This window comes from Mauremys mutica, chromosome 1 (genome assembly GCF_020497125.1).
Source record: "Mauremys mutica isolate MM-2020 ecotype Southern chromosome 1, ASM2049712v1, whole genome shotgun sequence".
Taxonomy (NCBI): domain Eukaryota; kingdom Metazoa; phylum Chordata; order Testudines; family Geoemydidae; genus Mauremys; species Mauremys mutica.
In genome coordinates this window covers 125,337,344-125,365,275 of record NC_059072.1, presented here as the reverse complement: position 1 = coordinate 125,365,275, position 27,932 = coordinate 125,337,344, and the positions used below count along the sequence as shown (strand labels likewise).

The 27,932-nt window shown below is 44.9% G+C and overlaps 1 protein-coding gene across 3 annotated transcripts in view; it reads left to right on the top strand.

Moving 5' to 3' along the window:
* The window catches only part of SULT4A1 (sulfotransferase family 4A member 1), a 41,298-nt gene that overhangs the window by 3,851 nt on the left and 9,515 nt on the right, over positions 1–27,932 (top strand). For 2 of the 3 annotated variants that reach the window (XM_045008336.1, XR_006577653.1), the window contains exons 2-5: positions 23,141–23,271; positions 23,655–23,735; positions 23,845–23,971; positions 27,795–27,889. In XM_045008336.1, the coding sequence (XP_044864271.1) occupies positions 23,141–23,271; positions 23,655–23,735; positions 23,845–23,971; positions 27,795–27,889 (434 nt within the window). The remainder of the gene's footprint in view (positions 1–23,140; positions 23,272–23,654; positions 23,736–23,844; positions 23,972–27,794; positions 27,890–27,932) is intronic. The other variant, XM_045008345.1, reaches the window with a different exon arrangement.

Below are 27,932 nucleotides of genomic sequence, written 5' to 3'. Positions count from 1 at the left end.
AGCAGGGGTTTATATCATGTGACTCACTGCTGGTACTCTAATTGGCTTCAGGTGCTCTAGTTAATCTATAGCAAACCTTCCACCCCTTGCAGGGAATAAGGCTCCCTGCTAACACTCTCCTGCTGCCCTCTGGCCATGCTGTATCACATATCCCCCCCGCCCTGCTCAACACCAAGGGGTTGGGCTACTTGGGATGAGAGGCAGTGTCGTCGCGATAGGCCATCAGCGTTGCCATGTCGGCTTCCAGCCCTATGCTGGACCCGGAAATGGAAAGGCTGCAGAGAGAGGAACCACCTCGTCACTCTGGCGTTCTTCTCCTTGTTCCTGTGCATCCACTGGAGCGGGGCGTGGTCTGTCACGAGGGCAAATCGCCGCCCCAGGAGATAGTAGCGGAGAGTCTCCATAGCCCATTTTATCGCCAGACATTCCTTTTCAACAACAGCGTACTTTTGTTCCCTGGGGAGGAGCTTCCGGCTGAGGTACAAGATGGGGTGCTCCTCCTCCCCTACCATCTGGGAAAGGACGGCACCAAGCCCCACCTCTGAGGCGTCTGTCTGTAGGATGAATTCCTTCTCGAAGTCAGGGGCTATGAGTACTGGATGGCAGCATAGGGCTGTCCGTAAATCTGCAAATGCTTCTTCTGTCGCATCAGTCCACTTAACTATCTCGGGGCCCCGAGCTTTTATCAGATCCGTCAATGGCCCTGCTCTTGTGGCGAAATGAAGGATGAATCTCCTGTAGTACCCTACTATCCCTAAAAATGCTCTGACCTGCTTTTTGCGGATAGGTCGAGGCCAACCTTGTATTGCCTCCACTTTGTTCCATTGGGGTTTTACCAAACCTCTCCCTACTACATGCCCGAGGTATCTGGCCTCAGCTAGTCCTATCACACACTTGAGAGGGTTAGCAGTGAGACCGGCCTTTCGCAGGGCATCCAGCACTGCTTCCACTTTTCCTAGGTGTGTTTCCCAGTCAGGGCTATGGATGACTATGTCGTCTAGATAGGCGGCGGCATACTTGGCATGGGGTCATAGTAACTTATCCATAAGTCGTTGGAATGTTGCAGGGGCCCCATGGAGTCCAAAAGGGAGGACAGTGTATTGGAAAAGGCCATCAGGTGTAGAGAAGGCAGTCTTTTCCTTGGCATCCTTGGCCAGGGGAATTTGCCAATATCCTTTGGTCAGATCCAGAGTGGTTAGGTATCGGGCCTTGCCTAACTGATCAATTAGCTTGTCAATGCGTGGTATCGGGTAGGCATCAAAGTGGGATACTTCATTCAATTTCCGGAAGTCGTTACAAAACCTCAGGGTGCCATCAGGCTTGGGGACTAGGACGATCGGGCTGGACCACTGACTGTGGGATTCTTCAATGACCCCGAGTTCCAGCATCTTCTTCACTTCCATCCTAATTTCTTCCCTTTTAGCTTCCGGTATTCGATATGGTCTTATCGTCACCCTTACTCCGGGGCTGGTGACAATATGATGTTGGACTAGTGTCGTTCGGCCCGGTTGTGTACAGAACACGTCCTGGTTCCAGTGAATCATCTCAATGACCTCTGTTCGTTGTTCTGGGGTTAATTCAGGAGATATCTTTACCTGTCCCTGTGGGTCATCTGTCTGAGATGGAGCTCCTCAAATGACCAGACACGTCTCTCGATCATGCCAGGGCTTCAGTAAGTTGACGTGGTAGATTTGCTCTGGCTTTCGGCGGTCTGGTTGTCTAACCTTATAGTTCACCTCCCCAATGGCTTCCACTATCTCATATGGTCCATGCCAGCTGGCTAGAAGTTTGCTTTCTGCTGTTGGCACTAATACCATCACCCGTTCCCCCGGCTGAAATCTCCATACTTTCGCCCGACGATTGTAATACGTCCGCTGGGACTCTTGTGCTTTTTCTAGATGTTCCCGTACTATCGGGGTTACACGAATTATTCGCTCTCTCATCTGTGTCACGTGCTCAATGACATTCTTTCCTGGGTTGGGTTGTTCCTCCCAATCTTCCTTGGCGATATCTAATATCCTGCGTGGGTGGCTTCCATATAGTAGTTCAAAGGGAGAAAAACCCGTGGATGTCTGGGGGACTTCCCGTATAGCGAACATTAGATATGGTAGAAGGGTATCCCAGTCTTTTCCATCCTGTGCTACCACCTTCCGAATCATACGTTTAAGGGTATGATTAAATCGCTCGACCAATCCATCTGTTTGTAGATGGTAGACTGAGGTCCGTATGGCCTGGATGCGGAGCAGGGCACATAAGTCCTTCATTAGTATTGACATGAATGGGGTTCCTTGGTCTGTCAGGATCTTCTTAGGGATGCCCACTCTGGCGAATATCTGTAATAGTTCCTTTGCTATTGCCTTAGATGTGGGGTTTCTTAAAGGAATGGCCTCTGGATACCGCGGGGCATAGTCAAGGATGACTAGTACGTTTCGGTGGCCCCGTGCCGATTTTTCTAATGGGCCCACTATGTCCATGGCTATCCTCTCGAAAGGGATGTCAATAATAGGCAAAGGTACTAATGGGGCCCGCAAGTGAGGTCGGGGGCTATGCAACTGGCATTCAGGGCAAGAGGCACAATAACGCTGGACTTCTGCTCGTATCCCTGGCCAATAAAACCTCCTTAGGATTCTATCCAGTGTCTTGTCTACCCCTAGATGTCCCCCAAATAGATGGCTGTGAGCTAACTCTAGTACTGCCCTTATATGTTTCCGTGGGACTAAGAGTTGCTCTACTTCTTCCCCTCGTATTTGCTCTATTCTGTACAAAAGATCGCGTTTGAGCACATAATATGGCCTTGGGCCTTTGATCTTTCCTTCCACAGGCACACCATTTACTTCCACTACCTCCTCCCTCACGTTTGCATATAACGGATCATCGGCCTGGTCCTGCCCAAAAGTCTCACGTGCAGTACCGAACTGACCTAATTCTAGGGGGCCTATTTCTACTCTTCCCCCTGGGGTGCTCCCACTTTGGGCTAGGAACTGCCTCCGAGTCTTCCTTGGCCTGAATTATCTCCTGGTCTCCTGAGCGGGTTCGCTTACCCACAAGGGAAGTTCTTTGATTCTCTGCTAGAATCCGGGTCCCTAATTTTTTATCTGCCCTTCGTTCTCGCCTAGACTTTCGAGGTTTCCCAGGGGTTGAGAATAACGCTGGAGCAAATTCGGCAAACATTGGGGTGAGGCTATCTATCGTTGCCTCTGTCTCAGCCTGGGGGTTGCTACCCTCCCCTGGCTCTATTGGGGTTAGTAAGCTCTCAAACCCGGGGAAGTCTCTACCAATTAAAACAGGGTAGGGTAGCTTGGGGACCACCCCTGCAGAAACCCTGGTAGTATTCCTCTGGATCTCAATCCGTACCGGAATTGTAGGGTAAAAATTCACAGTGCCATGTACACACGTTACCCCTGTGTTTTTGGCCAGGGTTAGTTGGTCTGTTCTCACCAACTTCCCCGAGACCAGCGTGACAGCACTCCCAGAATCTATTAATGCTATGGTCTTTATACCATTCATTTTTACTGGTCTGGTATATCCATGTGAGGTCATTGTGACCCCTACCAGGCCGATTAGGCCACATTGCTCCCCATAATCCCCCAGATTACACTGCATAGGTTCTTCCTTGTTGGGGCATTGGGCTGCTATATGCCCCAATTCCCCACACTCATAACACCGCCCCCTTATTCCGGTTGTCACCCTCTGCCTGGGGCTATTTGGTTGGCCCCCCACCTCTCTTCCCAAACCCCCAAGTCCCTTCCTGGCCTCGAGCCATTCCTCGGTGTCTTTCCTCCCGGTTACAGTTCTCCTATAGGTCTCGACAGCCCGGGGCCTTGGGTTTGGGGTTGGCTTCCTGGATTGCCGTGTCTCCCCGCCTGGGATCTGGAACAGTTCGCGGGCTGCCAGCTGTCTTTCCACGAGGGAGACCAACTCATCATAGGTAGAGGGATCATTCTGGCCAACCCAAGACCTGAGACCTGGTGGTAGCCCCCTCAGATATCGGTCCAATACCAGAACCTCCATCTTCTCAGAACTAAGGGCCTCAGGGCGCAGCCATTTCCGGGTCAGGTGTGTCAGGTCAAACAATTGTGATCGGGGTGTCTTGTCCTCCGTAAACCACCACTCATGGAACCTCTGGGCTCGCAATGCCGTCGTTACTCCGAACCTGGCCAGGATCTCTGCCTTCAGCTGGGAATAATCTGCTGCAGCCTCTGCAGCCATATCGTAGTAGACCTTCTGGGCTTCCCCACACAGGAATGGGGCAAGGATACCAGACCATTGATCTCGGGGCCAGGCCTCCCACAGGGCTGCTCTTTCAAAAGCCAGGAGGTATGCCTCCACATCATCCTCCTGTGTCATTTTCTGTAGGCAATGGCTAGCCCGTATGGTCCGGGTCCCTTCACAGTTGCGATTCTGCTCCATAAGGGCCTTTATCTGGTTCACCAGGTCTTTCAGCAGGGCTCGGTCCTGAGCAGCCTGACTCATCAACAAATGATTGGTCTCCTGCTGCATTCTAGTCGCCTCCTGTTGGGCAGTTGCTTGGACCTGGGTAGCCTCCTGCTGGGCCGCGGTGGCTTGTATAAGGGCCTTGACCACGTCATCCATCTTAAGGATGGGAGGGTTTTGCCTAACTCTGGTCTATGTCCCTAGCGCGCAGATTCCACTCCTGACACCACGTGTGGCAAATTGTCGGTACTGTTATGCTGGGTCTCGCGCTTTCTCTTCTTTGGGGAAGGTTCAGGGTGCCATTGCTTGCCTCTGAACCGGTATTTTTAATTACCCCACTAGTGTCCTTGAGGAGTGGAGTGGAGAGGGAGGGACCTGGGTCCGCCCTCTTCTCCAGGTCCCAACTCAGGGGCCCTGAGGTTAGTGGTGAACCACTTGTACTGGTGGTTCCTTCCCCTGGGTTACTTCCCTCTCCTGCCCTTCAGCTTGTGGAGGGGCTTCTTGCCTTCCTTCTACACAAGCCAGGTGCTCCTTACCTAGGGTTTTTGGACTTCTCAGCCCACCACAGCACTCTTCCAAACTTTCCTTTTGTCTCTCTTCAAAACTGTTCTCTGCTTCAACTCCTTCAAACCGCTCTCTGCTTCAACCAAACCTTCCTGCTCCAACAACCCACACTGTCTGACCTGAAGCAGGGGTTTATATCATGTGACTCACTGCTGGTACTCTAATTGGCTTCAGGTGCTCTAATTGGCTTCAGGTGCTCTAGTTAATCTATAGCAAACCTTCCACCCCTTGCAGGGAATAAGGCTCCCTGCTAACACTCTCCTGCTGCCCTCTGGCCATGCTGTATCACAATATATATATATATATAGAGAGAGAGAGGGAAAGTAAAAAATTGGTAAGGGAAACAAAGGGAGAAATTCATGGCCAGCACCGTTAAGGACAATAGGAAGGAACTTTTAAAGTATATTAGGAACAAAAAGAATCCTAGCTTTGGTATTGCTCCATTACTAGATGGAAACAGTAGAATTTGAGTTATAATGCAAAAAAGACAGAAGTGTTCAAGAGATATTTCTGTTCTGTATCTGGGAAAAACAGATAATGTAATCATATTATATGATGAGAACATTCTTTTCATTCTACTGGAATCTCAGGAGCATATTGTGCAGCAGCTTCTAAAGTTAGACATTTTTAAATTAGCAGCTCTGGATAACTTGCATCCAAGAGTTTTGTAAGAGGTGGCTGAGGAGCTCTTGGTCAAAAGGGCTAATGAAATCCTTGGATGCATAAACTGGGTAATCTCGAGTAGGAGTTTTGAGGTTGTTTTACCTCTGTATTTAGCTCTGGTGTGACCACTACAGGAATACTGTGTCTAGTTCTGGTGTCCACAATTCAAGAAGGAAGCAGATAAATTGGAGAGGGTTCAGAGAAGAGCCATAAGAATGATTAAAGAAATAGAAAACATGCATTATAGTGATAGACTCAAGGAGCTCAATCTATTTAGCTATGAAAGAGAAGGTTAAAGGATGACTTGATTAGAGTCTGTAAGAACCTACACGGGGAAGAAATATTTAATTATGGGCTCTTCAGTCTAGCAGAGAAAGGTATAACACAATCCAATGGCTGGACAAATTCAGACCGTAAATAAGGCATAAATATTTAACAGTGAAAATAATTAACTATAGGCACAGTTTTCCAAGAGCCATCGTGGATTCTCCATCACTGACAATTTTAAAATGAAGATTGGATGTTTTTCTAAAAGATCTGCCGTAGCAATTGTTTTGGGGGAAGTTCTATGGCTTGTGTAATGCAGGAGGTCAGACTAGATGATCACAGTGGTCCCTTCTGGCGCTGGAATCTATGCATCCATGAAAAAGTGACTTGCCCAAACTTACCCAGAAGCAGAAATGGGGCTAGAACCCAGCCCTTCTGAGTTCCAGTCCACCATAGGCGCCAACTCTGGCCCCGGAACACACACAGGAAAAAATTGGTCAGCACCCACCAGCAGCTCCCCGTGGCCCCCTCTGCCCCCCCTGCTCCAGCTCACCTCTGCCTCCTCCACGAACGCGCCGCCGCATCCTGCTTCTCTTGCCTCCCTCCCTCCCAGCGCTTGCGCCTTGAAACAGCTGATTCGCGGGGCAGGGAGGGAAGGGAGAGGAGGGGGAATGCGGCTTGCTGGGGGAAGAGGTGGGGCCAGGATGGGGATTTGGGGAAGGGATCCAATAGGGGCAGGGAGGGGGCGGAGTTAGGGGTGGGGACTTTGGGGATGGGGGCAGGGCCAGAAGTGGGGATGGGATGGAGTTGGGGTGGGAGCAGGGGCAGTGAAAGGGGCAGAGGGGCGTGGGCACCCACCGGCGCCGGAGAAAGTTGGTGCCTATGCAGTCCACAATATTATCTTACCTCTTACAATAAAAAAAATATTGATAAGGTCCTCAATGGTAACTACATCTAGTCAGACTTTTTAAGTAAAAAATGTGGCCTTTAAAAAAAAAGCAATTTCACACAAAATATTATCAATGGTGTCAAAATTTTTCATGAAAAATGTAGTGTCATTTTCAATCTTTTTTCTCCAAAATCTTATTTATTTATCCATTTATTTATTGTGAAAATAGTTTTTTATTGTTTGACTAGGTCTAGTGGTAATCACTCAAAAGAGAAAATAAACAACAACTGAATTAGTCAAGTGACAGAGCTCAGTGCTTCTAGCAGTTATACTTCCACAGTCCCATGCTGCAATCAAATGACAGAAGGATCTATCCTAGTTATTCCTCGTATGGCTGTTGATTTGGCCAAGTAAAGAAACAAATGGCTACAAATCCATATTTCATATGAGGGCGGTGCTGTCTGAATATGCGTAATTGTAGACCAAAAAATTATTTAACTTGTACAGAGGCAATTTCACCCCACACAGGCTGGGTAATACAATACTGAACCTGTGTTGGTGAGAGTGCTTGGCAGTGGATACATATATTGGGAGTGACCCAAGATAAAGGATGCTGTAACATAGTGGAACATTTAATATGTTAGTGGTCCTTCTGGGAGTAATGTAATAAAGAGAAAAAGATCGTACTTCAGTGTGATTGCTACTGACAGCAGCCTAAATAAATATACTCTTTATATCCCTAATTAATCCTAACATCTGCCTCCAATAAATGACTTAACAAAGTTTGGAAATTCCTGATCTTGGAAAAACTCATGCATGCAACCCAAAAGACATATTCTTCATGTAATTACAAGGAAACTATATGTTACCTCTGCAACGTTAATGCCAGTCAGGCATCTTGCAGTCTGTGTTAAAGAAAAGGGACCACTAACGTCTTCCCTGGTGTAAATCCATTGACTTCAGTGGAGGTGCATCAGGGAGGAATGTGACCCGTTACCATTATGTTTTGCACTGGTTGTGAATGTAAAATGGAATACTGTTCTGTATATGATTAAATAATTGGAACCTGTACAGCAGATTACTTTTCAGATGAGATAAGGTGTGTAATACTCTGCAGGAAGGCTATTGTTATACTACAGCCTGTCAAACTCATTGTGATATACTCACTCATACAGCTTACTCTTATGTGCCCATCTCAAAAAAATAAAATTTCTATATATACATTTAATAAACTTTATTACAAAATTAATAACGGGATTCTTGTAAGATATTTCTCCAGATGCTTTGCCTAGGGCCACGTACATCCCTGTTTAAACTCCATGGACTTTAGTGGAGTTAAACCAGGGATGCAACTGGTCCCTGAAGTATGGTGTAGCTCACCAGTTTAATCATCCAGATGCTATGCTCCTATGATGCTAGTCAGCTATACACTCTAACTATATTAGAACTATATATTTGCCTCACTTTCAAGCTGACATATAATGCCCTTCTTGATGGTTATCTTTACTGCATCTGTTCTGAATAAATGTGTATTTTATGTTCTTGGGTCAAAGCCTACAAATTAATGCCCCTTATTTTCTTCACTTGGCAAAATTGGTAGCTTGAGAAAGCAGAGTTATTCAAGTGAATAATGAAGCTGTCTTTCCACCTTGTCTATTCTGCCAAATAATTAGCTAGAATTCTATCTGGGAAAATGTCAGCATTGGGCAAATATCAGCATCAAGTTACTTCCCAAGTGGTCCATGCAAACTCCTACTTGTCTGTATTGTTATGCTGTGTCAAATGCCAGTGGCTGCTGCTGTCACTATCAGATACTTCCTGTATCATTTTGTACTCGCTGAAGTTGTATTATTACCAAGTCTTGAGCTTTTTTAATCCAGCGCTGGAATCCTGTGGCCACACAATTAAGTGTATTCCCCAGAAACATGAAGGTTGGCCCTAGGCCCTCTATTTAAATAAGCACCAACAGGACAGGACACTTGCACATAGCAAAGCCCTTCTTGAACTGACCTGTAAGTTCACTATGGTCCCCTTCTTCAAATCCTTTCTCATTGTCTCTGGCATTGTATCTTTAAGAAATCAGCCAGTGAAGGGTCAGATGGGTTAGTTACCATTTAGTTTATTTACAAATATCAAAAAACAAAATGGTACAAATGTATACTAGAGGGTCCCAGACCTTGTTGCTTCTCTGGGATGAGCGCACTGCACACACCAGGGACTTTTTGAATTCCTGCATTCTTCCCAATAACCTCCAGGTGCTACCCTCCCATCGCCCTCTATTTCAGGGACTCCCTGCAACCTCCCCACTCCCTCATCCATACCAAGGACTCTCTGTGTCCCCCATTTCTGCCGCTGCCACATGCCAGGGGCTCTGTGTGCCACCTCATTCCTCCATCTCTCCCACAGACCCCATTCTGCCCCTTCCCCATCATGCGTGGGCTCTGCATACCCTCCACTCCCATCTCTGAAATTCTGGGGTTGATTGGATGAAGTATTCAAAAGTGACCGTGTTACAGACAAACACAGAAATGCCATTGAATTCAGTGTAAGACCTTGCTTCACTTGGCCAATAAAAATTGTTTGTTTGTGCGTACCCTTTGGCCCCATGTTTCATGTGTCTTCTCGGATTGTAAGCTCTTTGGGGTAGGGTCCAGGTGTTCCTGTAGCACTTAACACAATGGGGTTTCTGTGTGGGGCCTCTGGGTGCTAGTATATAAATATTAAATAATAATGATATAACTGCACACGTAGCAGTGCACAGTTGCATAGGACCAATCTTCCCAGGGTTCTGTGGTCTATACACATCCTGACTCACCAACTAAAACATCACCTGGAATTACTCAACTACAGTTTTGTCTGATTAATTGGTTAATGTTTGTGCAGATTTAAAAGGTATTAAGTATTTTTATTCCAGTATGAGTGGATCATGGCATAGATTCTATTCCTTATGTGCTCATACGCATTCTCTTGGTTGCTGCTTGGTAATGCCAGCAGCCTTTGCGTGACACGAGTCATTGATAAGCCTGAACACAATGGGGTGATTCTTTTCTCACGTACACCAGCTTTACACTGGTATAACTCCACTGACAGCCTTGATTTGCACAGACATAAATGAGAGGAGAGTCAGGCTGAAAGGCTGCTGGGCAGCGTACGCAAAGCTGGCAGGTTCGCATGCCAGAAGCAGTGTCAGACAAAGTGGGATGAATCAGCTGAAGGCTGCAGTGGACTGCAGTGTTTGTTCCTGGAGGTGGCAGTAGCGGGCCCAGGTCTGGCCACAAATTAGACATGCTGTCAGAAAGACAGACGTGGAGTCCAACTGTCTCACCTGTCTGTTTCCTTTAGACCCTCTTCCCAACTTCCATTGTCTCTGCAGTGGTGAGAGTGACAGTCACCTGGTATTTTCTTCTAACAACTATCTCTTGTGCTGCTCTGGACTCCAGTGCCAGATAATTAGCCCATTTCTGCAATGATCTGACTTTTGTAATTCCCCATTCTCTTCCCCAGGAACTTCTACGAAAATAATAAATTTAGGGTTATTTTTATTTGCCTTCTGTTTTTTTGAGTTTTTAGAGTTCATGTTTTAAAGTTTTCCTTCACAAGCACAAGGGCTAGAACTTCAATTTATGCCCCCCGCACAGGAACACAGGTTGAGAGACAATCTAGACCTAATATAGGCAGGGCTGGTAGCACTGCTATTATTAAGGTTCCTTGACACTTCCCATTGTAAGACCCTGTTTTGAGTTGCTTAATACTTTGCCAAACTTTAACCACCTGAAATTTTCCAAGCTGGGTGTTTGATTCTGCAGGCTGTTTAAATCAATAAATAATCATTTATTATTTATAATAACTAAATAAAAAAATAATTTCAGCCAAAATAATGCAGGTGTTGTTGAAAAGGAAGCTAGGGAACAATACATTTTTTTTTAATGTTAAAAATATCTGATGACCTTTCCTTTGGAATGCTCCAATCCTCCCATGTTTTGGAGCTGGGTCTTAAAAATTCAGCTAGGGGCTGGCCAGAGTTTTTGCTCTTCCATGAAAATACGCCCAGACTTGGCCAAGTCATAAGCCTCTGAAAATGGCATTCCTCATATGCTCAGCAGAGACTTGCTAAAGCAGGAGTTTCAACCTTTTTCTTTCTGAGGCCCCCACCATCATGCTATAAAAACTCCACGGCCCACCTGTGCCACAATAACTGGTTTTCTGCATATAAAAGCCAGGGCCAGGGTTAGAGGGGTAGCAAGCAGGGCAGTTGTCTGGGGCCCCATGCCACAGGGGCCCCAGCAAAGCTACATTGCTCAGGCTTTGGCTTCAGCCCTGGGTGGTGGGACTCAGGGCCCTGGGCTTCAGTCCCATGCGATGGGGCTTCGGCTTTCTGCCCTGGGCCCAGCAAGTCTAACACTGGCCCTTCTTGGCAGCCCTCCAGGCAGCCCTGGACCCCTGGTTGAGAACCACTGTGCTAGAGCTTAGCAGCTAAAATCTCCAACGATTCTATCCTCACTGAGCTCACTGGAACCTCTCACAGCTCTTGGTGCTGAGCACTTGCACCATCCCCATGGAGAAACTGAGCATGCTGCATTCCCTCACAGCTCCTACTGTGCATGTCTCCCAGGGAGCCACTGAGCATGCTCCAGCCCAGGACTGCAAGAATGAAACCAGGCTTTCCCTATAATGACTGTTTGCGCAATGGGCCTGCAGCTAAAAGCTGTTTGGAGCAGGGACCATCTTTTTGGTCTGTTCTAACACAATGGGGTCCTGGTGTATGACTGCGGCTCCTAGACACAACCACAATACCAATAAATAATAAAAACTAATTATAATAATTATCGACATTGGGAATTTTGCCCTTGATTTCAGTGGGAGCAGGATCAGACCCTAAGTGGGTTGAGCAGGAAGCATTGCTACCTAGATTAGATGAAGAAGCAATGCACTTGGTCTCAGCATAGCAGTACCTCTCTTCAGCGCATCTCATCAGAGGAGCAAAGAAATGTGACAAGAGTGGGAGAGAGCAGATAGTCCCAAAGGAGGAAAGACCTACTACCATCTAGCAGGTTTCACTTGGGTAACCCAGGAACCGTAGAATAATGACTTTCCTGTCAAGAAAGATGTAGAGAAAATCCAAGTGATTTCCTTTTTGTAAACAGGCTCAGAAAAAATGTTTCCCCATTAAAAAGGTCATAAGGATTTTTATGGACATCCTGTACTTGTGCAACATTTGGTATTGACCAGACTGCAATGACTCTGAAGACTAAAGAATTTTTAAAAAATGTATTCAGTCCTAAACCAGTTGCTGATCACTGCTATCTCATTTGTTCCTCATCTGCCTCATTAAAGATATAAATTATAGGATTTCAAGTGCTTTAAAGATGAGCTAAAAGGAATTGAGTAGCCACAACTCAGTATTCTCATTATGCAATTCTCTGTTAAAATGCTCTTTGTCATAGTAACTACTTCAGTACTGCCTCACATACATGATACACAGAGCAAAACACTACCTTCAGTGTTGTCCCATATAAGTTGCCTCAGAAGTGCTGTCAAACTCAACACTTCAAAGAATAGTTCTGCATACACAAGAGGAAGAGTGGTTTTGTAATGAAAGCTGTGGTACTGGGACACAATAGATATGAGTTTCCTTCCCAGCCAGGCAATATAGACCTCCAGTGTGATGTTGGCCAAGTCATTTAATCTCTCAGTGCCTCACGTCTCCATCTGTAAAATGAAGGTAATTATACTTCCTTCCACCTATGCTTTGTCTTGTCTATGTAGATGATAAGCTCTTTGGGCTAGGAACTGTCTTGTACAGTTATGTACAGCCACTAGCAAAATGTGGCCCTTCACTTGAGAGGGGGTCTAGGCATTAATGCAAGTAATAAAAATACTAATAATTAAAGTGTTCTCTTACAGTGGGTGGGAACAACCAGCAAAAAAATTCAAATGCAAACTTCTGATGTTCTCAGTCACTTTAATTTGAATGTTCTATGCCATTTCAGAACAGTCACAGCTTGGGCATTATAGCTGATGCCACTGTGAGAAGGTGCTGAATAAATGAAGGTATTCAAGGCTTCCTTAGTATACAAGAGTCCTTTACAGCCTTATACATTGACAGGCAAATAAAATTAAATAGTTTAGATAGAAACAGTACTAATTTTATAGGCTATTGGGGAGTCAATGACTGTTGAGTGTTTCACTGGCTAGTGTGTGTATGTGTATACACTAGTGAGTAAGGCTGGGGAAGCACACCAGTCTTGTAGATATGTCAGTCTTGAAGGATTATGGGCTGAGGCAATCCACTAGCCCCACACAGTTCTTAGGAGGGGAGTGATGGTAGCATTGGGAAGTGTCAGGAAGGAAGCAAGTCTGTGAGATGAAGGTGTGAGAAAGAGGCGTTAGCTAGGAATAAGTGGGGCAGTCACTGGGAGAGGATGAAAGGTAAAGAGAGACAGTGAAAGGAGCTGGGAGGAAGGTAATTGGGTAGCTAACTGATTAGAGGTTTTACCAGTCACGCCAAAATCTACCTATTATTTAGAAAGTGGGAGCTAATTCCAGACCCTGTAGCCATCCCCATTCCCAGTGGGAGAGAGGGGCAGCAAATGAACTCATCATTTAAAAGGTTCTGGATAATATATAATGAAATTAGATTAATAGACAATAGTCCTGATTCAGCTCTTAGCTACACTGGTGTAAATGAGTAGTAAATCTATTTAAGCCAATTAAATGATACCCGTTTGAAACAGGTAAGATCAGAATCAAGCTCAATATATAAATATTAGCTATATATACAGTGGTCCAGATTCACCAGCATGCTATGGCTGTTTTGCAATGCACTGGTGACGCAGAGCAGCTATAAACCCAGGCTAGCCAGCCAGTTAAAAGCCACGGTTACTGCTGCTTTGTGTTGCCAGAGGGGCAAGAAGCAGCTATAGTGTACCATTGAAATTGGCTCATTCTGTGTATATATTGCTCAAACTTACCTTAATGATGTTCCCTTCAATGTCTTGAATTGTTATTACCTTCTGATTATAAGGAATATAGAGCTCTGAGCAAAAGATTGCATTGTAGAAATCATACACAGAGACACACAAAGACGTAACCATGCAGATCAGCTTGCCATGCATTCTGTGCTCATTTTATTAAATTAGGGCTACGTTCTCTCCTAATTTAGAACAATGATAGAAACATTGTTGCCTGTTTCAAGCTGTGATTTTACATTTATGAAAAAGAATGAAAACATTTTTGACGTGGATAGGGGTGCAGGTATTTTGCAAACACTGATATCACTTGGGACAAGTCTTGTGGCATATGATCATAACTCTTTCTGAAAAAAAGAACAGTTTGATACAAAAATGTTTTACCATTTTGTCCCTGTATGATTAATACTTATTGCTAGGTGATTGTGAAGTAGTGCCATGCCTGGAGGGGGAGCAACATTTGTTAAATGTTTAAAACATGGAGGTGCTTATTTCTTATTTTTTGTACCTATGGCTCTTGCCTGCAGCACATTTACATGGCACTGTGAGTGCACTGGCTTCATGCTATTCATCCTCAAAAATATATGCAAATGCACAGCAGTGTGGGTAGGTTTTTGCTGATGACTTTCCTGAAGCAGATTTCAAACTGGGGCATGGAAATTCCCTTCTGACTACAAAAGGACACTGTATGAGTTTGAATGCCAAGAGAGCACTTTCAGAACTGACGAGCATGCTTCCAGCAGAGCCTAGCACATGGGAATTGACTGGTTTCATAGAAAAGACTGGATGCAGTAATATCTCCTGCCTTCTGATCGCCTGCTTGTCAGTTCCAACACGCACTGTGAGGCCAAGGATTAAGGGATAAAGACAATGATTTCAGCCCCCTGAAATCAATGGTGCTGAAGATAACTAAATGGTACTAACTGATTTAAAGCAATGGCATCCGAAATGGGAGTTTTGAAAAAATTGGCATTAGGACAAGACTCTTTTCTGCATCATTGCCCTCTACAGAACATTGTAGCACTTTTCTGAAAATGCAGGGGAGTTAAACAGTGTGGGAGGATTCAGAACTGCAGCCCAAGCATGTTTTAGGTGCTGCTAAGATAATGCACCAGGATACAGTTCTGGCATCTTTTTAGAATAGGCTCTAGAATGAGAATGGGACTGAAACTGTCAGAGGCAGCTGAATGTAGGACACAGTTGATAACAGTTGTGTAAGGGCCTGCACCTCACTAAGAGTGCTGTAGAGGAGTTGAGATTTGAGGATCTGTAGATCCTGCCATTGGTATAAACACTGGCTGGGATTATTACTGTTATTTTATATGCCCAGAATATTCCAGGTGTTTTTCAAATACATAGGAAGGCAGACCATATCCTGAATAGTGTATGAAGAACATGTTTTCCCCCAAAGCTTCTTACTGCTCTGTTGATCTTCCCCTCATTGTGACTGCAGGTCTCCTGCATTCTCAACTCTGGTCCCTGTTCCAGGGTTCTAATATTAGGTAGTACCTCTGAATCACTCAGTCACAGAGGTAATCTTCACCAAAGGGAAGCCCTGGAGGGAAGGCTGGAAAAGCAAGTAATAGGACTGGATTATCTGTGGACATGGTCATATACCTGGTTTATATTGGTTTTTTTTCTATTCAGAGCCCTTATACTATTTTTTTCCTTGTTATTTTTACATCATAGGTCTTGTGTATATCTATGCCATGGTAGAGTGTTACATTTAGATAGCAGAGACTTAAGGGGATAAAAACAAGTAGTCCAGTGGCACCTTAAAGACTAACAGATTTATTTAGTCATAGCTTTCATGGGTGAAAAAACACTTCTTCAGATACATGGAGTGAAAAAAAAAAAGCCTCTCGGACTGTGCCGCTCCAAGAATGCTGTCCCTCAGCATGTGCCGCCCCAGGCACGTGCTTCCTTTGCTGGTGCCTGGAGCCGGCCCTGCTACAACCTACCCTGGAAAATGATCCCTCACTCTCACAGACTTTGGGAGGCAGGCTAGTCCTTGCTTACAGACAGCCCCCCAACCTGAAGCAAATACTCAGCAGCAACTACACACTACACCACAGAAACACTAACCAGGAACCAATCCCTGTAACAAACCCCGTTGCCTACTCTGCGAAGTTGTCGACAAAACTTTTGTCTGTCACGGGTACTGAAAAAATCCCCCCCCCCCCCCCGGGCAAAAGACAAAAGTTTTGCTGATGCAAGTGGCAGTGTGAACACGACTTTCCTGCCGACAAAGCTAACACCGCTCACGGGACTGGAAGTATTTTGTCAGCAAAAGTGCTGACAAAGTACCGAAAAAGAGCATTTACACACACTGACTGTACACAGCCTTGTCACTAAAAGCTGCGTGGTGTAGACAAGCCCTAAAAATCAAGACACTGGATTTTATGGCTCATTACACAGGCTGTAACCCACTAACTCTCCTTTGTCTGACAACTGAAGAGCTGTTAACTCCTCATTTCACCTTGAACGGTCTCTTGCAACATGTTAATCCCTCATGCTTAACAATCTGTTCTACCTTGTAGTGGCGGTGACACTCTTGAGTGTCTTTCCCAGACCTGAAGAAGAGCTCTGTGGAAGCTTGAAGTCTTGTCTCTCTCACCAGCAGATATTCTCTCACCCACCTTAGATCTGTAAATGAAGCATTTATCTTATGCCTTAAAGTTGGTCTCATGGTTAAGACACTAGACTTGGCTGCAGGAGATGGAGTTTCTATTTCTGGCTCTGCCATAGAGTTTCTGGGCAAGACTGTTAGTCCTGAATTTTTAAAACTGACTAGAGATTTTGGTTGCCTCAAATTTTTGAGTGCCCAAGTGATGTCACTTTAAATGGGCCTGGTTTTCAGACAGTGAGTGCTCAGCACTTGCTTCAAATCAGGCCCTCTAATGTGCCTGATGTTGGGCACCCAAAAAATGGAGGTAAAATCACTAATCGCTTTTAAAAATGTAGGCCTTAGTTCTTACTCAGGAAAACTCCCATTCAAATCAAAATGTGAATTGTGGGTCCTAAGTAGGTGAGTCATAGCAGAAGAACTAGGGAAATATGGCATCCCGTACAGCTGTATTTTATTGTCAGACCCAATTATTAAACACACAGGACCAGATTCTTAAGTCCTTATGCAGTGTTACCTCTGTCCTTCTCAGGCAAACTCCTATTGATTGAGCATTTGGGGGGAAAGGGAAAATCATCTTGCAAGCAATTAACAGAACTAGGCAGAGAATTTGTTTACAGCATTTGCTCAGTCAGTCTATAATAGTTTTAACATCCCTCATTTTAATAAGCACTTGCATTTACTGAAGCTATAAAAAAAAAGAGTCTTAATGGCACCATTGTATTGTATTAGCTGAAATTTGACCCAGCACTGATGGATCAATAGAGGCGAGACTAACGGGCTGCACTGGAAAACTGCTAGTGTTAACATTATGAATACCTAGAAAAAATATGCCTACCTGTATTGTATTTTTCCATAACACTTTCAAAAACAGGAGGTTAAGAAAGGAACATATGAAAGGGCTCAGGTCAGTTTGTCCCATTATGTGACTTGGAGGGAAACAGAGTTCTGTAAAAAGCTACAGTTGGCCACGTGGGGAGGAAAGAAGATATCATAGAATGTTCCTTACTTTACAGCTGCCATTTTTCCCTTCCACAAAATATGTATGCAGCCAGATGGCCATATGGGAAAAGGGGAGATTGGCTAGAGAACAGTGGGAGCAGCCAGGGAACAGCTGCTCTAAAATGAAGTAGCATTGAGCATTCTTGAAGCATCATTAACTACTTTTCAGTGTCCTGTGACTTCCTCTAGAGTAGTTCACAGAGTGCACACCATTAGCCATTGGCAGCATGGCTATAAGCTAGTTTGTACTGCTACTTCTGGGGTGTTGGCCCTAGGAGGACCATGGCTAGGTGAGTTCCTTCTCATGCTTGCCTTGGGAAGCCACAGCTAGGGTTTCTTGTACATTTCTGGTCTCTGGTCGGCTGGCCTGGGTCTAGGGTAGCCAACTTCCTTATCATACAAAACTGAACAGGGATGGGTATGGGCTCTGGGCTGGGGGTGCAGGCTTTGGGTAGGGCCAGAAAAGAGGGGTTCAGGGTGTGGGAGAGTTCTCTGGGCTGGGGCAGGAGGCTGGCGTGTGGGAGGGGCTGAGGGCTCCGGCCGGGGGTGTGGGCTCTGGGGTAGGACCAGGGAGGGAGAGGTTGGGGTGCTGGAGAGAGCTCCAGGGTGGGGCAGGGGGGTTGGGTGCGGGGCTGGGTACGGACTCTGGGCTGGGGGTGCAGGCTTCGGGTGAGGCCAGAAAAGAGGGATTCAGGGTGCGGGAGAGTTCTCTGGGCTGGGGCAGGGGGTTGGTGTGTGTGTGGGGGGGTGAGGACTCCGGCTGGGGGTGCAGGCTCTGGGGTGGGTCTGGGGATGAAGAGTTTGGGGTGCACAGGAAGGCTGTGGGACTGAGGGGTTCGATGGGCGGGAAGGTGTGTGGGCTCTGGGGTGTGGTTGGGGATGAGAGGTTTGAAGTTCAGGAGGGGACTGGGGAATGGGGGTGAGGTGCAGAGGGGTGAGGGCTCCCACTGGGGGTGTGGGCTCTGGGGTGAGGCCGGGAATGCAGGGTTTGGGATGCAGAAGGGGACTGGGGCAAAGGTGTTGAGGGGGGTTGTGGGCAACTGGGAGGGAGTTTGGGTGTGGAAGGGGGCTCCGAGCTGGGGCAGGAGGTTGGGGTGTGGGAGAGGGTTGAGAGTGTGAGATCCCAGCTGTGCTTACCGTGGCTCCCGGAAATCAGCTGCTAAAACCCTGCAGCCCCTAGACACATAGAGGGCCAGGGAGGCTCCACGCGCTGCCCTCGCGCCTGCAGGTGCCGCCCCCGCAGCTCCCATTGGCCACTGTTCCCAGTGAATGGGAGCTGCAGAGCTGGCCCTGGGACGGGGGCAGCGCATGAAGCCTCCCTGGCCACCCATGTGTCCAGGGGCTGCAAGGACCTGATGGCCGCTTCTGGGAGCCTGCCTTAGCCCCGGGCCCCTACTGTGTCGCTGACCAGACTTTTAACGGCCTGGTTGGTGGTGCTGGCCAGAGCTGCCAGGGTCCCTTTTCAACCGCAACTCTACCTGGGTCAGCTGATTCGGGTGCACAAGGCTCGGGCTGCAGGGCTAAAAATTGCAGTGTAGATGTTCAGGCTTAGGCTGGAGCATGGGCTCTGAAACCCTGTGACCTATAGACAACAGCCAGAAGGGAGAATACAGCCCAACTGCCCAACTTTAAAACTGCTGTGATTGTGGATTATTTTGTACCTCTTACTGAGCAGGTTATGCAGGAGGAGAACATAAGTTCCAATATAATTTGTATGAGCCTCCCAGAAAATCACAGTTCCTGGCTGTGGCATCGTTTACCTTGGAATTTACGTTGACACTAAAGAAAGATGGTCAGTGGGGACTATTTAAGGAACACAGTGTGCTTCAATACCCCAGATGCTGGCTGACTCTGTTAGCTTTGATTTAATTGGTGTTGAATAAATAAATGCACTGTGAGTCCATCGTGGCATATGATCTTGCAGCTGAGAGGGCTGACAGTCTTCTGGGATGTAATGCTGGTTTTCAGTCAGCTGCTGGATGGGGGAAGGATGGATGGAGTGGGTACTTATGTCTGGTGTATCTAGTGTCTCATTCCCAAAGTTAAGAGCCTACTCCCCTCTGTCACTGAGTATTTACTTTCTGTGCAACATCATGAATGAAACACAAAAAATGTTACAGGGAAGCATTTTGCATAGAAAATGTATAACCCAAAAGATGTCCCAGTTCCATCCAGTTGCACCTAAGTAAAGCTCTGTTGTGCGTGCACGTTAGCTTTGCAACTAACTGCCTCTTTCCTTCAATTGCACCAAAGGAAGGATGTGAGTAATACTCAAGTTCCCCTAAGTTATGGCAGGGGATGGCCCTGCATGCAGCAGGGGCCCAGGACTACGTAGTGCAAAGGTGAGCTTTGTATCATCTTTGCAATTGTTTTCCCCCCTCCAGCTCATTTCCTCCTCCCTAAACAAATCTCATTGGGTGCTCCTTGCCCATAGCCAAAGATATGGCCCCTCTACCAAAAGAGCCAGCTGAGTTTTCCTGTAGACTGGGATTGTCAAAGGAAATTGAAATTCAATGGGACCTATGCACCTAATTCCCTTCATCTCCTTTGAAAATCCCAGCCTCCACTGTTACTTTCTGGAACTCCAGCAGATTATTACTCTAACTCCTCCTAGACCAGATGATTCTCCTCATACATCTGCACACACAGCTAATTAAACCATAAATTCTACACTAAAAGTACATTAAAACCTCAGAGTTACAAACTGACCAGTCAACCACACACCTCATTGAACTGGAAGTACACAATCAGGCAAAAAAAAAAAAAAAGGAAATAAAGTACAGTACTGTGTTAAACGTAAACTACTAAAATAATAAAGGGAAAGCAGCATTTTTCTTCTGCATAGTAAAGTTTCAAAGCTGTATTAATTCAGTGTTCAGTTGTAAATTTTTGAAAGAACAACCATAATGTTTTTTTCAGAGTTACAAACATTTCAAAGTTAGAAACAGCCTCCATTCCCGAAGTGTTCGTAACTCTGAGGTTCTATTGTATTTAAAGGTGCGCTGTCAACTTTGTTTAAATTAATAATTTTAGGTTTTGTTTAAAAATAAATTCTAAAAATGTAAGGATATTTTTGTTTTTAAATAAATATTTGTATTGCGGTAATTGCCCATAATATTTTTTTTAACTCCACAAACAACCACACCAAACACAGAATAAAGCATGTATAAGTGTATCCATGCATGAGGGTGTTGCGTGTGAGGTGAGATAGTGCTGGATTAGGGCTAAGGGAGAGGAAGACCTCAGCAAGTTTTCCCTTAAATAAAAGGGACCTAATTCTCATTAATACTGAGGTCCTGAAAGCCCAGAGCAGTGTAAATGAGTCTTAGTGTGAATGAGAGTCAGGCCCAGCACCTAGAAAAGTAAGATGAAAAACAGCAGAATGTTTGTGACTGGAAGGAAGCACGGTTCAATGTCCTGAATGTAAGCCTGGGGGCCAGGGACTTCTGAGTTCTACGCTTGGCTGGAGGCAAACTACTTGACCTCTCTGTCTCCATTTTTTCATCTGTAAGACAGGAATAGGTATGTCATGAGGACAGATGGTGTGTGAAGAGTGGTGTGAAGTTGTATGGCACTGAAGAAATGCTGATTATTATTATTGAAATTCACCCATTTCAACTGGTCTTCTAAGAAAAGGACATTTGATCCACCCTCTTACTTTTATGAGTTAGCCTAAGCACTGTTGAGTGTCTGCACTGCACACAATCACCAGACTTCCCTCCTTGTGGTATCCAGAATAATCTCTCTAAACATCTTACTACTTCTCATACATTTCTTGCAGAAGTCTAGTAGACAATTTGCGGACATGTGAGTTGCTAACAGCATATTTTCTCCTATGTGGGGGGAAAACCCACATATAATATATGGGGCAGAAAACACTGATTTTTTAAAACTCCGATTTCCCTTTTCTTTGTTCTATGGGCGAGTGTGGCTTGCTGACCCCTCCCATCAGGAACAGGCAGGAAACATAACCTCCTACACCATTGGATGGTCCAAGATCAATATAGAACTCGAGAGTGCCGTGGTGGCTGAGTGGCTTGCTGGTCATCTTCTCCCCTAGCAGCCTGGCTCATTCAGGAGTGGCTATACGACAGCAGCCACAGAGGGTACTATATGAGAGTTATCTCTCCTTAGTTATCTGATTGGTTAACCACAAGGTCAACAGGGAGCATGCTGCAGAGTTCAAGTTTCCATCCGTCCCTGCCACTAACCCCACCAATCCAAATTCACATGAGTACTATGAATGTGACTTCTTGTTTGTATGGAGAGCAGCTGAGCTGGAGACTACAAAGCTCTACTGCTAATGTTGATCCCGGAACAGGTATACATTTTCTTCTTATGGACTGAGGTTGCTGTAACAGCATCTTTCTTTGCAAGTGGAATTTAGAAAGCAGAAATAAATTATAGAGGATCAAGATGTCTCGTGTCATAAATGTTTAATAAGGAAAAGTGTAGTGCTCATGGAGTAACAAGGACTAATGCCAAAGTGCCATATGTATGTTAATTTTAATGTATAAAAATACCTGCTGTGCTTTAGACTGCAGAGTGGAGTGAAGAGTTTGAAGGGACGATGTAAATGGAGCACACGACTGGTCACTGACATAGGTGTTCATAATATAAAGGAGCTTCTTCCAAGTCATTCTAATTACCCTGAACTCAGCTGGCAGGTAGATAGGTGAAATGGGTTTCTCATCAGTCGTAACATTCACAGGACTCATTCTGGAAAGCAACTCCCAGAAATGTGCTTCCCAGGCTATGATTTCATACCACCTGCATTCATGCATTTACTGAACAACCTCTTAAAGTGCAGCAGTGACGGGGTTGAGTTTTTTTCCACCTAATTTGGGATTAAGAAATCCTAATTGAGAATTCACTAAGTTTCCTGCTATGCTGGAAATGACAGTTTCCATTCCATTTGATAGAACATTGCACTGACTGCCAACCAGAAGATAAGGTTTAAGGGCGTCCAGTTTTCCATATTTTCAGCCACCATTGCAGAGAAGATGCTCTTTCACGTTAGAACTGAAAGAGGAGGGGCCAATGCTTTCAACCCTTGTCTAGATTAGAGTTTTTGTCCTATTGTACTCAAATTAATTGACTAGGATGAAACATCACCAGCAGCAAACCTTTGTGTCCAGGAACAAGTTGTTCCTGTATAGTTAATATGAGTTAACTGACAATCAATAAATTCTCAAGTTACAACAAGATCAAAAACTCTACTCTACATAAAACCTCAGTGTGCATACAAAGCGGTAGTGTTGCCTAATATTTAGAGCTGAAAAGGGTGTCTATTATCCTGAGGTCTGTTCCCATTACTGCTGCTCATGTGTGACCCTGGACAACCTCTGTGTACCTCAATTCTTCATTTCTTAAATGGATATGATAATATTTACCTACTACCTCACATTTATGCTGTGAATTTTGACTAATGTGGGTAAAATGCTATGAGATTAAAGATACTGGGAACACTATTTATATTTAAATTACTCATTGAAATAACTTGGACATTTTACAGGGAAGAAGATCTTATGTTTAAAACACAGCTGGAGGGATAGATCCAATATCATTAGCACTTACAGTAGCTCTAGATCCTGTATTAGTTTTCAGAAAACTTTTAAGGACAGTTATTATTATTTGTATGTGTAGGTCTTTCCTTTCAGATGTTTCTGTTTAAATAAGGATTATAATACAATCTCTTCTCTGTTGTTGTTTGATTTATCTTTGGAGGCACAGGCTTGCTACAGGAAGTGGTATATCTAGTGAGTCAGGGAGCTGACCCTGATGAGATTGGATTAATGAATATAGATGAACAGCTTCCAGTCCTAGAGTATCCTCAGCCTGGTCTGGACATCATCAAGGTACAGTTGACTTCACTGAAAGTCTTTCAGCATTTTTTTTATCCCCATATTTATTACCATTCCCTTCCATCCCAATTTTTTGTCCTTTTTGTCACTTGACCTGCTCAATTTGTTTTAATGATTCAGAATTGTATTGGTTTCGTATTTTAAAAAATATGCTATTGTAATGTTTTATTGTACTTTGTTATGTTTTTAAATATGTTATGGAGGGGATGGTATGATGGGACTGTCTAAAATAGCATGATGCCAATCTCATTAGTTTTAGCAGTGGGTTTGTGAATGTAAAGCAGTATAGTAAGGACCTTTACATTTGACAATTTAGGAAGAAATGCCAGCCAACTTATCTGCAGTGAGAAATATTTTCTCCTTCCATTTTCTTTTAGGAGCTCACATCTCCTCGCCTCATAAAAAGCCACCTACCATATCGGTTTTTGCCTTCAGACCTCCATAACGGCGATTCCAAGGTAAAAATGAATTGGTGTTTGATTAGTTGTACCACCTGCTGGTGCTTGCACGGTTTGTGAAGTGAAGGAAATATGTTTTTAATAACATGGATTGTTTTCACTTTCCTAGGTAATATACATGGCTCGCAACCCCAAAGACTTGGTAGTGTCCTATTACCAGTTTCACCGCTCCTTAAGAACCATGAGCTACAGAGGAACATTTCAAGAATTCTGTCGAAGGTTTATGAATGACAAGTGTAAGGAACTTTTCTCTGTGCATGATGCAATCTTTTATCCATTTATTTTTACCTCTGCATTCCATATATTATTATAATGCAAGTATATAATTACATTTCTGGCAATATTTTAGTTGCTTCATGGGCACTGCCAACTGATTTTTAATGGATGGATTTACACTGTAAAATTTCTCCATGTAGATGCAAACTATGGTCATGTCGTCTAAACAATTGCACACCCTGCAGTATTGGGCACTGTGGATTCAATCCTGCAGAGCTTACTCAGGCAAAACTTCCGTTGAGGTCAATCAGGGCCTAATCCTGCAATGTGCCAGGTGCCTTGTGGGAATTACCAAGCATCCTCAGCTCCTGTTGATTTCAGTGGACGTTGATAGCGCCCATCACCGGTTGGGAGTCATCCTGCTCCTCACAGGATTGGACCAAGCGAAGAGTGAAAGTTTTTGTCATAGTCAAGAAGAAGGGACCAGGCACTATGTGGGAATACCCTTCGGCCTATCTGCAGTGAAGCACACCGTAGCTACATTGTGGTATTGTAAAATCAAGGGTATTAAGTATCGTAAAATTAAGGGTATTATGGAGGTTTTATGCCTTCTGCTGAAATATCTGGTTCTGGCCACTATAGGAAACAAGATACCCAGACAAGATGGACTATTGGCCTGTTCACGATGGCAGTTGCTATGGGCTTGCCTATACTGCATGGTTAGCTCAAGCTATGAGTTGAGTATTGCCCCAAACCTGACCCCCATCCACACATAAAAATCTCTAGCTCTAGGCAGTTAGTGCTTTAAACTCAAGCTAACTGGCCTGTCAGGGTAGGTTGAAACTCAGTGCGGGTGACGCTCAGGCTAGTAATGCGGCAAGGCTGCATCATGCAGCAGCTCCAGTTAATGCAACTCATTAGCTGCTAATCAGATCATTGTGTAGCAATGGATGGATCCCAGGCAGCAAGCTTCCATTGGAGCTGAACTTTGAAGTAGTCATTGGATGCAGCTGCAGGGTTCCACAGGAAGGAAGAATGAGCCAGTGTAAGTTAATAACAGGCTTTATAAACCATTGTTATTTTCTCCTGTGGGTTTGCAGAAGGGGGGAGAATCACCATCTACCCATGCCATTTCATCTCGAACTTGCCCCATCCATACCCTGAGCACTGGAGTCTTGTGAAAGGGTTTCTATGGAGATGAGGGGAAAGGGGAGCATTCCACAGAGGTGCATCTCTCCTCTCTTGCGGGTGGGGGCTCTCCAGGTGTAATATATACCTTCCTGTACCAGGTTCAGTAATCTTGCCCCAGGTATGTGATTTATCCCGACATCACAGGGTCAGTAAAACATTATAACACTTTCTATGTTCCTATAACTGTGCAAATGGGGCCTTTTATAATGTAATACATTTAACTAAGGACCATGTCATGCCCTCAGTTTTTTTCCCTGCGGGGGAATGAAAGGAGAAGAAAACCTGCTCCTTTGGCCAAAGTTTTTCTGGAGGAAGGGGACTGAGCCAACATGACATCATTCTCCCTCCATCCTTCTCCCCTCCTGGCCCTGTAGAAACCCCTCCACATACCTTCTCTTCATGGTGGCTGTTTAGTTTCAGGACATGAGGATGAAGTCAGAGAACAGGCGCATTCTGTAGCATCATCCCCTGAAGATCTGAGAGGCTTTCCTCATATAAGATAATGATAGCTTGTCATCACTGTCTTAAACGGCTGCTGCTCTGCATCATCAAATCCACCCGGCTTGGGTTAGGAGCAGCCAGTATTGAGCTGTCCTGCGTGACATTTTTTGCTTCATCAATTTGTAGCCCTAATGTAAACACATACTTAGAGGTGTGTGAAATAGCAGGGCCGCCCAGAGGGGAGGGTGTGGGCAAGTGGGGCAATTTGCCCTGGGCCCCACAGGGGCCCCCATGAGAGTTTTTCGGGGCCCTTGGAGCGGGGTCCTTCACTCACTCCAGGGGCCCCGGAAAACTCTTGCGGAGCCCGGGCTCCCAGAGCTTTTTCCACTCTGGGTCTTCGGCGGCAATTTGGCGGCAGGGGGGTCCTTCTGCCCCGGTACCCACTGCCAAAATGCCAGGTCTTCGGCAGCAATTCGACCCCAGGCCCCTTGAATCCTCTGGGCGGCCCTGTGAAATAGTCATAACGAGAAAGTGCTCAGAATGTCAGTTTTTCACATACTGTTATATACACTGAAAATGGGTGTGTTTTGCTGAAAAATAACCTGTGTTTTGTGAATTTTCACATGAAAACAGGCCCCTTTGTGAAGTAAAAACGAGACCATTATCAAATTAAAATGGGCCTTTTCCAAATGCAAGGTGGCTTCAAAATGTGAAGTTCAGAAGTGGAATATTTTCTCATTTTGTATAGCTACTTTGTTGAATTTCATGGAAAAACATAATTTGAAAAGAAAATTGCCGATAATCAGAGACAAGATATTTTGTGTAAAATGTGGGAAAATGTTCACCTGTTTTTCACAGATCCCACTTCTTGATGATTTGAAGTACTCATTAGAAATTATGATAGATGACAAACTGATCAATTAACAAATTTTCAGAATGTATTTTTGCCTGGATTGTGTACCCAAATATATTTTCCTCTGATAATATTAGCAGCATGACATTTTTTTCTTAGATAGTAGGGATCAGTGCTTGATCTTTATAACATTGGTGTAAAATGGCTGAAGTCAATGGATGTATTCTGGATTTACATCAGTGTAAGTGAGATAAAGTTCTGGCCCTAAGTAGTGATATTCTTTTTTATGAGCAGAAGTACTCCTAGACAATTGAAAAGCAACAGGAACAAGACAGTAAATTTAGATTTTGAGGCACTGGGGAAGGGAAAGATCTAACTGTGTAGAGTTTCCTGGTTATAGATTTTTATTTTTGATTTTCACTCTTGTTTCCAGAACAACATTTGTATGTATAGGGCCATTTCCTCAATACTTTCTTAAGTAAGAAAGAAAATGTTGACTTGCCCTAGAAATTACATTGCAAATAGGAATGCAGTGAGGAGGAATCTTTTATCAAATATGTATAATGGTTTCTTAGACCATCTACACTTTTCTCTCTCAAAGCTATATCCACTTTCTGCTGAGTGTAGCCAAGTGAAAGAGAAGTGGAATGTAGTGTGACATGTAAATTGCAGGAATGTCCTCTCATTCCCATTCAGTAATATGCATAGTAACTGGGAATCTACATGCACATTTTTTCTGCTGGCTCCCTTTCAGCTTATGAGCAATGCATCCATATTATTGAGCTCAGAAGAGTGCTCACCATGCAACATGGTGGCCTTTTGCACTGAATGCGTAGCCATAATAACATGCCTTTAGGGCAGTGGTTCTCAAAGCCAGTCCGTCGCTTGTTCAGGGAAAGACTCTGGCGGGCCGGGCTGGTTTGTTTACCTGCCGCGTCCGCAGGTTCGGCTGATCGCGGCTCCCACTGACCACGGTTCGCCGCTCCAGGCCAATGGGGGCTGCGGGAAGCAGCGCAGGCCGAGGGATGTGCTGGCTGCCCTTCCTGCAGCCCCCATTGGCCTGGAGCGGGGCTTTCCCTGAACAAGCGGCAGACCGGCTTTGAGAACCACTGCTTTAGGGCAAATCAGCTCTCTGTGAAGGTGTTAAGATCTCATCAACACTGATGGAGACTATACTCTATTTCAGTGATGTTCCTTATTAGGAATAGAAACAGTGCAGAAACAAACAAAATTCCCTTGGAAATATAAAGTGCTTCAGTCATTCAAATGTACTTATTTCCCTCAGTTTCTGTTCCAGAGGGACTCATAACAATATTGATCATATTCCTTGTCAGTTATAATGTTCTCTATCTCTGCAGTAGGATATGGTTCATGGTTTGAACATGTGCAAGAATTCTGGGAACATCACATGGACTCCAATGTACTTTTCCTCAAGTATGAAGATATGCACAAGGTAAACCGGATATAAAGAATTTTCTATTGCCTGATATTGATCG